Consider the following 13,442-nt stretch of genomic DNA (forward strand, 5'->3'; position numbering starts at 1 on the left):
TAATCGCTATTCACAGCGATTATCGCTTTAACTGTCATTGCAGGAAAGACTTGTTAGTGAAAACCTTCCATTGGATGAGATGGCACAATACTAGTAGCAAAGAGAGTCCATCGCACGGATCTATATCCGCAATTCAGGGCCCCGTACTGCTGAGATATGTTTGTGATATGGAAATTCTTATCATTTTACCAAGATTAATAGATGGCACCATTCGATCGGTATGACTGAAACACTGCTGCTATTATCTTATGCAGATAAAGCCTCATCAACGAACAAATAGAATGGTCACTATCAAATTTGGTTTATATATGAATTATGTATGATTGGACCCACTAACAGGTAATGTTTATGGATGAACACAGACAGGTCCATAAGATGGCAGCCATTTCTATCTCTGCACATGTCTGTGTTTCTACATAAGCACTGCCCATTGTACTTTTTGAATGTATACATGTTCTGTGATTGGGGGTCTTGAAGCCACTCCCTGTAACCCCCCTTTTGTTCACTTGCTGTAAATAAACCAAGCCCTGCCCTGAGACACACAGAAGACACAGGAAGCAGCACAGACCACATGGACACAAGCTCACACAGCCATTCATGGACGCAGACATAGAAGCTCCCACACACACACAGAAACTCTCACACACAAACACTTGCTCTTACCCACACACACACACACATGCACACATATACATATCCGAGGAGAGACCTGGCAGATGGCATCGATATGACCTAGTGTGTCTGTTCCTTTTTGGTCACTGAGCGCTTGGAAACCTTATACAAAAGAGCGGTACATTTGTACTTTTCAGTACAAGCTATTAATAGTGTTTGGTGCGTATTAATCTTCAGCGCACTGAGCGGGTTTCTATGCTCCAAGCCCTATTAATTTCCACGACAGTATGGCGAGCCAGGAAGTCCTAACACATCGTTGCTAGCTTCACAGCTGAAAAAAAAGAGGGAAGTGAGTCCAGTTTGCTGCAACAAAGGCCGGCCGTGTGGTAAGACACTTTATTTCAGTTTTTGAAAATGTGTTGCTTTAAACCAAGGCTTACTTTCTTTGTCCGCTGTGGAAGCTTAGATGCATAGCTTAGCAAAAGGACCTTTTAATTTGCAACGTTCGCTCTTTTGTAGAACGATGGGGTTATTTCTATTAATATTTGTGGCTGGGGATCAGGTCTATTAATTGGGGGAGAAACCTGTATACAAGGTTCCCAGTTAATACATCCTGGGGTTGTGATATATGTGTGTTAAATAATGCCTTGTAACATCTCTGTTGTAATATCAGTTTTGTTCGATGATCTAACAATATATCATCGATCGATGTTGGTTTGGGCGGCAGATTGGTTGGTGTGTGTGCTGGATTGGTTTTTGGCGGGAACTCGTTTATTAGTGAAACCAGTGGTCATTTTAGACTCTGATGTTTGAATTGAGCATAGAGCAGACAGTTTTGGACTGACTTTCTGTTTTAAGTAGCAGATTGTGTTGTGCAGCCAAAAATCAGTATTCCACCAGGATAGCTATTGTCTCTGAATACAGCTGATTGTAAATCCTGTTTTTCTGTATATCTTTGTCGTATACGAAGTACCACATGTCTGCTCAAACTCTTTGTTTTGTGCCACCATTTCGTGCGGATCGTGTGCTTGGATGGCAGCCATTTTGTAACATGTAGTTGTGGTGCCATTTCCTTTGTGTGGCAGCCATTCTTTTTTGGACTCCACATTACCATTTTGTTAAATGGTGTTAAGACCCATGTGGCTGAAATGCTATTTTGAGCTTTAACAAACATTTTTCTTTTTTTTGGTAGTTTTAAAGGGCAACTTTGTGATGTTATTTTTGCACTGTATTTCAGTTTCTTCATTTTAATTGAAATTCAACATCTAGGTTACAGGATCATTGCAGTTGTTTTTCTAGCTAGCTTTGTTCGTCTTTTTGTTCATATTTAGCACATACATATATATATATATATACATACACACACACACATATACACACACACACACACACACATATACACACACACACACATCCAACCCATCAGCTTTTGTTTTTTGTGTTTTTATGTCTGTTTTTAGTGGTAACTATTTTGTTTTTGCATTTGTGTCCCCCCTCCGTGAGTAGAGATGCCTTCTTTGATAAAAAAGAAAACAGGAGGGAAGGAATCTAAGTATGGGGCAATTCCTACATGGGTTTGTTCTAGGTACTGAAAAACCATGGCAGAGGAATTCATTAAATATGCAGCTCCAATCTATCCAGATCTTGGTACTGAACTGGGTACGCAGGTTTTGATTTGAGCGCATATTCTAAGAAGGAGTGGAAAGCCGCTGCCACTACTGGGTGGTTAGTTTTGCAGGCATTATGCAGCGAGGTTCAGAAGAAAGAAGCGCTTGAGAAAGAGTTGCAGGAAATGAAAGATTTGATGGTTTAAAGTAATACATGTCGAGTAATTGCTTTAGAGGAAAACTGTAAAGTAAGAGCCATGATTGCAGAGCCTATATTGAATGCTGAAGATGTGTACCAGTCTTCAGATGATGAATGTGTGTCCTATTCTGATGGTAGTGATGACCTGGATGACTGTCATGCACGTCCGATAATCACACATCAGAGAAAAATAAATTGTCAGCATGGTGGAGAGAATGGTTTGGGGGATAGTGCTTGTGATGAACTGAATGGTTTAGGAAATAGGACATTAAAAGTGGAACCTGCAGTGGCTTTGAAGTGTGTTCAGACCTCTGTGGGCGGAGCTGAAGATTTGAATGAGCGGTGTGCAGCCCTCATAAGCATGTCTGATGATGCCCTACCAAAAGACAAATGCCCTAAGCCTATAATCAAAAATAGGACATCTTGCAATGTTACTCCCTTTAAACAGGAAGTTGAGGATCTGATTAGCTATGGCCAAATCGAGTCAGATGCAAGGAAGGCAAGGCCTATAGTTTCCAGAATAAACATGTGGACTGATCTACTTAAGGCGGGGGTCCCTAGAACGGTAATAGATGGGATTCCTACACCCGCTTTGTATAGGAAGTGGTTACAAGTGGTTGGAAACGGTAGGTTCAGCTACATTAAGTGTTTCTGCTGTCATAGGATGGGGCATCTTGCTAGATACTGCCATGCTGTGAAGAGATAGAGATTCTAAGAAAGGTGCTCTAAGCCCTGTGACAGAGACCCTGATGCTAGCCATCCCCTCGGATGTGTCGCTAGAGTAATTTAAGAAACTGCAGTCCCAAGCGGAAGTGCAGGAAAAGAGGAGATGGATGGTTTTGGGGCTACATAGGGTCCAGATGACATCTGGGGTCTTGATGGTAAATGGTGTTTACCCAGATCTCTTTTTTCCAATGATGGCCCACTCGGCTCATTACCCCAGGCACCAGTTGAAGATGGTTATGTGTGCTTGAAGATGGTTATGTGTGCATAGGTGGAGGAGCATTGGATTGGCCCCAGCTTTACTACCGCAGCTGAAAATGGTAACGGTACCAAGAAGGCACCCACCCAAACCGGAATATCCCTTTTAGAGCATTCAGATAGACTATATCACTTTGCCGGGGAACGAGCGTGTCTTGGTCTGTCCGGATAGGTTTTCTGGGTGGCCAGAGGCTTGGCCTGTTCACAATGCCATTGCCACTGCCACCACGAAAAATATCCTGTCTGAGATAGTTTGTCACAAGAGGGGGGCTGCCTGGAACGATCGAGTCAGATCGCGGATCACACTTCACTGGTCAGATCTTTGCAGAGGTATGTATGGCGCTTCGGGGATTAGTGGTAAAGGTTGAACGGCTGAATAGAAAGAGCCACGGCTCAAATGTTTTTTTTCATTGCTCTTTACCCCATGAGGAATGCCCCATGGGTTATCACCCTTTGTTTGGGAGTCAACCAGAGCCTGGATTGTGCTTTCCTCAGCAGCTGTCATTTTTACATTCTCAGCTGACGGGGTGGGTGCAGTCCTGGCAAAGGGAGCTCCAAAAGGTCCATCATAGGGTTCGGGAGTCTCTCCCGGACCCTGACACGATAACCGGTGTACATTCTGTCCAAACAGGTGACTGAGTCGTTGTGAGGAAACGTCAAGGGATGGGATTGGAGCGGAGGTATTCTGAGGTATTACCAGGTTCAGCTGACAACGCCGACTTCCTTGAGGTTCTGGATCCATGCCAGCCACTTCAAAAAGCTGCTCAACTCCATCCAAGAATGATAATGAGGAGTATCGGTTTTATATTTACATATTTAGCTTGGTGTATTTTAGCAAGGGTAATGCATTTTCAGCTGGCCAACAGGTCTAATGGCTGGGTGTGCTCCAAACTCCCACCTAGCTATTACAACCCAGCAATGGCAGACGTTCGTATCATCATGAAGACAACCAAGAGACACTTGTCCACAGAATTTAATGACACATTCCTAGAGGGTAACATCAGTTATAGTTTTAATGTTAGCTCTGGCTCCTGTTCTTTTCTGGTCAATACAATTTGGGTATTGGGACAATCAGGTAGTCCACAGATGGGCTTTAACTTTAGTTTTGGCACCAGAACTAGATTTGTAGGATCTACAACCTGTGGGACAGGTATAGCAGTCATCTCACCAATGAAACTCCGGGTGTTTTTACTGTAGGAGAAAATGGTACTAGATTTTCTGTTAGCTTCCAAGGGGGGTTTCTGTAGGGGAAGACTGCTGTTCCCGTATAGCAAACACCAGTGATAAGGTCCAAGCCCATATGGATAAGGTAACTTCATTGCAAGGCAGAGCCAGACCTATAGCTAACGAGGGTTGGAATCCTTTTAATGCTTTGGGAGGTTTTGGGAATTTTTTGTTCTCCATTGGATCTTGGTTGAAGGAAATAGAAGTATATATACTTATGTTGTTCTTGTTTCTATTCCTCCTATATGATCCTGTTGTCTGGTCGACCGAGTCACCAAAGCCCGAGCAGATGACCTCGTCCTGATTGCTGAGACAAGACGCCCCAAGATTCCGCCCCTGCATCCGACGCCAAGGACTCCAGCCCGACCGCTGGTCAACGCATCCCATCATCTCATGCCCTCCCTCTGAAGTCATCTCCCGAAGAACAGAACCCAAGTGTCGTTTCCTTTCGATGGATTGTTTTTACCTGTTAGCTTTTTTCTTTCTTATAAACTTTTTGAAATGGATTGTTTTTATCGTGAGAAGAACTGTTCTGTTTATTTGGAAGAAGAAGAAGAAGATTCATCAAGGGACACATGGAAGCATATGACAAAGAGGAGGGGCTGTTGTGGAAAATTTAATTGTGGACATTTTCTTTAGTTAAATAGTCATAATGTCTCCCAGTGTCGGTTTTACCGATAATCGCTATTCACAGTGATTATCGGTTTAACTGTCATTGCAGGAAAGACTTGTTAGTGAAAACCTTCCATTGGATGAGATGGCACAATACTAGTAGCAAAGAGAGTCCATCGCACAGATCTATGTCCGCAATTCGGGGCCCGTACTGCAGAGATATGTTTGTGATATGGAAATTCTTATCATTTTAACAAGATTAATAGATGGCACCTTTTAGTCACATTCGATCGGTATGACTGAAACACTGCTGCTATTATCTTATGCCGATAAAACCTCATCAACTGGAACAAATAGAATGGTCACTATCACATTTGGTTTATATATGAATCACGTTTGATTAGACCCACTAACAGGTAATGTTTATGGATGAGCACAGACAGGTCCATAAGATGGCAGCCATTTCTGCTCATCTCTGCACATGGCTGTGTTTCTACATAAGCACTGCCCATTGTACTTTTTGAATGTATACATGTTCTGTGACTGGTGGTCGTGAAGCCACTCCCTGTAACCCCCTTTTGTTCACTTGCTGTAAATAAACCAAGCCCTGCCCTGAGACACACAGAAGATACAGGAAACAGCACAGACCACATGGACACAAGCTCACACAGCCATTCATGGACGCAGACATAGAAGCTCCCACACACACACACAGAAACTCTCACACACAAACACTTGCTCTTACCCACACACACACATGCACACACATACATATCCGGAGAGAGACCTGGCAGATGGCATCGATATGACCTAGCGTGTCTGTTCCTTTTTTGTCGCTGAGCGCTTGGTAAACCTTATGCAAAAGGGCAGTACATTTGTACTTTTCAGTACAAGCTATAAATAGTGTTTAGTGCGTATTAATCTTCAGTGCACTAAGAGGGTTTCTATGCTCCAAGCCTTGTTAATTTCCACGACATGGTTTATGGTAGTAACAGGAATTCTACAGGTACATTAAAAAAAACTGCAAAGTAGTAGTTACAATATGTACAGTTTTTCTAACACAAATCATCAAAGTTGCAAAATTGTGCTTAGGCATTACGATTTATTTTACCTTTAGGAATGGCAGCGTTAAAGTACAGTGAAATGAAAAAACTCCGCCCTTCAGATACAATGCCCCCCCCCCTACTCTGGTCAGAGGTGAGCTGCGATCTACCCCAGTGGCTCCCAACCCCCCACTTATACATGGTGCACCCCCCCAGTTAGACTTACTTGTTCCAGTGGTTCTTGGAGTTGCGGTAAAGTGATGGGAACATGATGGGGAGGATCTGGGCGGCGTTGTCACTCATCAGGCTGAGGATGTATTCATTGTTCCAGTAGTACAGCGCCCGCTCCGCCACCTGCTTATCACAAACTATGTCATATGTGGGAGGAGACATAATACCACAGGCCACATCATGCGGGGCCAATCATTGGTCACAAGGTTTTAGGGGGAGAGGCCACTGGAGTGAGGACAGCCTCTCTGTAATCAGTCTATATTAATAAAGTAGGAAAAGGGGAGGGGTCACTGGGGTGAGGATGAGTCTATAATAATAGGGCAGAGAAGGGAGAAGGTGTGACAGACCCCACCAGGACAGAGGCTTTAGGAGAGGATTAGGGGCAAGTCTCCTACTTACGGATTATGGCCCATGGGGAGAGCAGAGGATTCTCTAATGATAGACCACTACCTAATGGACACTGAGAGCGAGGTTTGGAGGACTTCCGTGAATAAGGACAATAAAGCTTCCCTTCTGGAGTGCATGGAAAGGTGTAATATTAATCCTGTACAGGTAATGGTCAGAGGGAATATGGTGGCCCTCCTGTACAGGTAATGGTCAGAGGGAATATGGTGACCCTCCTGTACAGGTAATGGTCAGAGGGAATATGGTGACCCTCCTGTACAGGTAATGGTCAGAGGGAATATGGTGACCCTCCTGTACAGGTAATGGTCAGAGGGAATATGGTGGCCCTCCTGTACAGGTAATGGTCAGAGGGAATATGGTGACCCTCCTGTACAGGTAATGGTCAGAGGGAATATGGTGGCCCTCCTGTACAGGTAATGGTCAGAGGGAATATGGTGACCCTCCTGTACAGGTAATGGTCAGAGGGAATATGGTGGCCCTCCTGTACAGGTAATGGTCAGAGGGAATATGGTGACCCTCCTGTACAGGTAATGGTCAGAGGGAATATGGTGACCCTCCTGTACAGGTAATGGTCAGAGGGAATATGGTGGCCCTCCTGTACAGGTAATGGTCAGAGGGAATATGGTGGCCCTCCTGTAGACTGGGTTGGAGAAGCTCCTTCATCTGGGATGGAAATATTTCTCAGCCATAATCCTCATCCTATCTATGAAGATAAATCACTATCAGACTGCTGGGACATTGTTTAGTACTATTGTGAGATGTTTTATGTTTATGTTGATTGGCTGACGGGTTAATGAAATCGCTGTCAGCGATTGGTTGCTAGAAGGGGATTAGCATAGTTTATGTTCGTTGTTCCTTAGTTGTGTTCATTAGATTCCTGTATACATTTTCCTTTGCATACGATGTGATCAAGCTTTTATCTGATTTTGTGTGGTATATAAATTCTCAATAAACAGTTCCAGTTCTCATCTAAGCTATTGCCGGCTAGTCTTGTATGCTCGGCTATAATATCGGTTTCCTATGTCCAGACTGGAGGAAGCGGTTTAATGACTGAAGCACTCATGCTGGGTGCTGGACGGTTCCATCACACCTTTCTAATCAGTCTGCCGTAATAGAGGAGGGAAGGTGAGGAGTCACTGGGGTGCGGCCTCTCTGTAATCAGTCTATAATAATAGAGGAGGGGAAGGGGAGGAGTCACTGGGGGTAAGGACAACCTCAAAAGTAATCAGTCTATAATAATAGAGGAGGGGTCACTGGGGTAAGGAAAGCCTCTCTGTAATCAGTCTATAATAATAGAGGAAAGAGGGGTGGGGTCACTGGGGTAAGGGCAGCTTCTCTGTAATCAACCTATAATAATAGAGGAGGGGAAGGGGAGGGGTCATTGGGTAAGGGCAGTTTCTCTGTAATCAGCCTATAATAATAGAGGAGGGAATGGGTGGGGTCACTGGGGTAAGGGCAGCTTCTCTGTAATCAGCCTATAATAATAAAGGAAAGAGGGGTGGGGTCACTGGGGTAAGGGCAGCTTCTCTGTAATCAGCCTATAATAATAGAGGAAAGAGGGGTGGGGTCACTGGGGTAAGGGCAGCTTCTCTGTAATCAGCCTATAATAATAGAGGAGGGAAGGGGAGGTGCCCAGTGGGGTGAGGGCAGCCGCTCTGTAATCAGTCTGCAGTAATAAGAGGGAAGGGGGAGGGGTCAATGGGGTTAGGATGGCCTCTCTGTATCCCACAACTGGTAAGAAGAATGGGGAGGGGCATAGAGGTGGGGTGAAGGAGGGGACACAGGGTAGTCACAGTGGTTGGTCACCTGGAAGTGGGGGCTGGACACACACTGGGCAATCTGCCGAAAAAGCGGCTCCATGACTTTACTGAATTCTGCAGGTTCAATGACATCCAGGATCTCCTCCAACTCATTCAGGAACATGACTTCCTTGGGGCTATGCGTGCGAGGCCAGAAACGCAGGAGGCCGCTGATCACCTACACACCAGAACAATGCACAGTATGAGGAGTACACACACAGCACAGTGTACAGGTACAGGACTGGGAGGATGGGGAGTACACACACAGCACAGTGTACAGGTACAGGACTGGGAGGATGGGGAGTACACACACAGCACAGTGTACAGGTACAGGACTGGGAGGATGGGGAGTACACACACAGCACAGTGTACAGGCACAGTATTGGGAGGATGGGGAGTACACACACAGCACAGTGTACAGGTACAGTACGGGAAGGATGGGGAGTACACACACAGCACAGTGTACAGGTACAGTAATGGGAAGGATAGGGAGTACACACACAGCACAGTGTACAGGTACAGTATTGGGAGGATGAGGAGTACACACACAGCACAGTGTACAGGTACAGTACGGGAAGGATGGGGAGTACACACACAGCACAGTGTACAGGTACAGTACAGGAAGGATGGGGAGTACACACACAGCACAGTGTACAGGTACAGTACAGGAAGGATGGGGAGTACACACACAGCACAGTGTACAGGTACAGTACTGGGAGGATGGGGAGTACACACACAGCACAGTGTACAGGTACAGTACAGGAAGGATGGGGAGTACACACACAGCACAGTGTACAGGTACAGTACGGGAAGGATGGGGAGTACACACACAGCACAGTGTACAGGTACAGTACTGGGAGGATGGGGAGTACACACACAGCACAGTGTACAGGTACAGTACAGGAAGGATGGGGAGTACACACACAGCACAGTGTACAGGTACAGTACGGGAAGGATGAGGAGTACACACACAGCACAGTGTACAGGTACAGTACTGGGAGGATGGGGAGTACACACACAGCACAGTGTACAGGTACAGTACAGGAAGGATGGGGAGTACACACACAGCACAGTGTACAGGTACAGTACGGGAAGGATAGGGAGTACACACACAGCACAGTGTACAGGTACAGTAATGGGAAGGATGGGGAGTACACACACAGCACAGTGTACAGGTACAGTACTGGGAGGATGGGGAGTACACACACAGCACAGTGTACAGGTACAGTACGGGAAGGATGGGGAGTACACACACAGCACAGTGTACAGGTACAGTAATGGGAAGGATGGGGAGTACACACACAGCACAGTGTACAGGTACAGTACTGGGAGGATGGGGAGTACACACACAGCACAGTGTACAGGTACAGTACTGGGAGGATGGGGAGTACACACACAGCACAGTGTACAGGTACAGTACTGGAAGGATGGGGAGTACACACACAGCACAGTGTACAGGTACAGTATGGGAAGGATGGGGAGTACACACACAGCACAGTGTACAGGTACAGTACTGGGAGGATGGGGAGTACACACACAGCACAGTGTACAGGTACAGTACGGGAAGGATGGGGAGTACACACACAGCACAGTGTACAGGTACAGTACGGGAAGGATGGGGAGTACACACACAGCACAGTGTACAGGCACAGTACTGGGAGGATGGGGAGTACACACACAGCACAGTGTACAGGTACAGTACAGGAAGGATGGGGAGTACACACACAGCACAGTGTACAGGTACAGTATTGGGAGGATGGGGAGTACACACACAGCACAGTGTACAGGTACAGTACTGGGAGGATGGGGAGTACACACACAGCACAGTGTACAGGTACAGTAATGGGAAGGATGGGGAGTACACACACAGCACAGTGTACAGGTACAGTACGGGAAGGATGGGGAGTACACACACAGCACAGTGTACAGGTACAGTACGGGAAGGATGGGGAGTACACACACAGCACAGTGTACAGGTACAGTACTGGGAGGATGGGGAGTACACACACAGCACAGTGTACAGGTACAGTACTGGGAGGATGGGGAGTACACACACAGCACAGTGTACAGGTACAGTACAGGAAGGATGGGGAGTACACACACAGCACAGTGTACAGGTACAGTATGGGAAGGATGGGGAGTACACACACAGCACAGTGTACAGGCACAGTACTGGGAGGATGAGGAGTACACACACAGCACAGTGTACAGGCACAGTACTGGGAGGATGGGGAGTACACACACAGCACAGTGTACAGGTACAGTACTGGGAGGATGAGGAGTACACACACAGCACAGTGTACAGGTACAGTACTGGGAGGATGAGGAGTACACACACAGCACAGTGTACAGGTACAGTACTGGGAGGATGGGGAGTACACACACAGCACAGTGTACAGGTACAGTACTGGAAGGATGGGGAGTACACACACAGCACAGTGTACAGGTACAGTATTGGGAGGATGAGGAGTACACACACAGCACAGTGTACAGGTACAGTACTGGGAGGATGGGGAGTACACACACAGCACAGTGTACAGGTACAGTATTGGGAGGATGGGGAGTACACACACAGCACAGTGTACAGGTACAGTACGGGAAGGATGGGGAGTACACACACAGCACAGTGTACAGGTACAGTACTGGAAGGATGGAGAGTACACACACAGCACAGTGTACAGGTACAGTAATGGGAAGGATAGGGAGTACACACACAGCACAGTGTACAGGTACAGTAATGGGAAGGATGGGGAGTACACACACAGCACAGTGTACAGGTACAGTAATGGGAAGGATAGGGAGTACACACACAGCACAGTGTACAGGTACAGTATTGGGAGGATGGGGAGTACACACACAGCACAGTGTACAGGTACAGTAATGGGAAGGATAGGGAGTACACACACAGCACAGTGTACAGGTACAGTAATGGGAAGGATGGGGAGTACACACACAGCACAGTGTACAGGTACAGTACTGGGAGGATGGGGAGTACACACACAGCACAGTGTACAGGTACAGTACTGGGAGGATGGGGAGTACACACACAGCACAGTGTACAGGTACAGTATTGGGAGGATGGGGAGTACACACACAGCACAGTGTACAGGTACAGTAATGGGAAGGATGGGGAGTACACACACAGCACAGTGTACAGGTACAGTAATGGGAAGGATAGGGAGTACACACACAGCACAGTGTACAGGTACAGTAATGGGAAGGATAGGGAGTACACACACAGCACAGTGTACAGGTACAGTACTGGGAGGATGGGGAGTACACACACAGCACAGTGTACAGGTACAGTACTGGGAGGATGGGGAGTACACACACAGCACAGTGTACAGGTACAGTAATGGGAAGGATAGGGAGTACACACACAGCACAGTGTACAGGTACAGTATTGGGAGGATGAGGAGTACACACACAGCACAGTGTACAGGTACAGTACGGGAAGGATGGGGAGTACACACACAGCACAGTGTACAGGTACAGTACGGGAAGGATGGGGAGTACACACACAGCACAGTGTACAGGTACAGTACTGGAAGGATGGGGAGTACACACACAGCACAGTGTACAGGTACAGTACTGGAAGGATGGGGAGTACACACACAGCACAGTGTACAGGTACAGTACTGGAAGGATGGGGAGTACACACACAGCACAGTGTACAGGTACAGTAATGGGAAGGATAGGGAGTACACACACAGCACAGTGTACAGGTACAGTACTGGGAGGATGGGGAGTACACACACAGCACAGTGTACAGGTACAGTACTGGGAGGATGGGGAGTACACACACAGCACAGTGTACAGGTACAGTATTGGGAGGATGGGGAGTACACACACAGCACAGTGTACAGGTACAGTACTGGGAGGATGGGGAGTACACACACAGCACAGTGTACAGGTACAGTACTGGGAGGATGGGGAGTACACACACAGCACAGTGTACAGGTACAGTAATGGGAAGGATAGGGAGTACACACACAGCACAGTGTACAGGTACAGTACTGGGAGGATGGGGAGTACACACACAGCACAGTGTACAGGTACAGTACTGGGAGGATGGGGAGTGCACACACAGCACAGTGTACAGGTACAGTACTGGGAGGATGGGGAGTACACACACAGCACAGTGTACAGGTACAGTACTGGGAGGATGGGGAGTACACACACAGCACAGTGTACAGGTACAGTATGAGGAGAGGTCTAATTTTCTTACCGGGTCGGTGAGCGCGCTGTCCTTCTCCAGAAACTGAACCACACAGTACGCCAGCTACAGAGGAGAGACCAGATATTCAACATTCCACAGTCTGCATGACATTAGCCACCCCGCGCAACGACAGCCCAGCCACCCCGCGCAACGACAGCCCAGCCACCCCGCGCAACGACAGCCCAGCCACCCCGCGCAACGACAGCCCAGCCACCCCGCGCAACGACAGCCCAGCCACCCCGCGCAACGACAGCCCAGCCACCCAGCGCAACGACAGCCCAGCCACCCCGCGCAACGACAGCCCAGCCACCCAGCGCAACGACAGCCCAGCCACCCAGCGCAACGACAGCCCAGCCACCCAGCGCAACGACAGCCCAGCCACCCCGCGCAACGACAGCCCAGCCACCCCGCGCAACGACAGCCCAGCCACCCCTCCACCGACAGCCCAGCAACCCCCTCCACCGACAGCCCAGCAACCCCCTCCACCGACAGCCCAGCTGCCCCCTCCAC

The 13,442-nt window shown here is 47.6% G+C and overlaps 1 protein-coding gene across 2 annotated transcripts in view; it reads right to left on the reverse strand.

Annotated features, from left to right (window-relative positions):
• The window catches only part of LOC309543714 (serine/threonine-protein phosphatase 2A 56 kDa regulatory subunit delta isoform-like), a 69,920-nt gene that overhangs the window by 16,448 nt on the left and 40,030 nt on the right, over positions 1 to 13,442 (reverse strand). For both annotated transcript variants that reach the window (XM_082276165.1, XM_082276164.1), the window contains exons 10-12: positions 12,942 to 12,995; positions 8,721 to 8,891; positions 6,505 to 6,632 (exon numbers count right to left, since the gene is read on the reverse strand). In XM_082276165.1, coding sequence (XP_082132291.1) covers positions 6,505 to 6,632; positions 8,721 to 8,891; positions 12,942 to 12,995 — 353 coding nt within the window. The remainder of the gene's footprint in view (positions 1 to 6,504; positions 6,633 to 8,720; positions 8,892 to 12,941; positions 12,996 to 13,442) is intronic.

Source organism: Pelophylax lessonae (assembly GCF_965119305.1).
Source record: "Pelophylax lessonae genome assembly, contig: HAP1_SCAFFOLD_327, whole genome shotgun sequence".
NCBI lineage: Eukaryota > Metazoa > Chordata > Amphibia > Anura > Ranidae > Pelophylax > Pelophylax lessonae.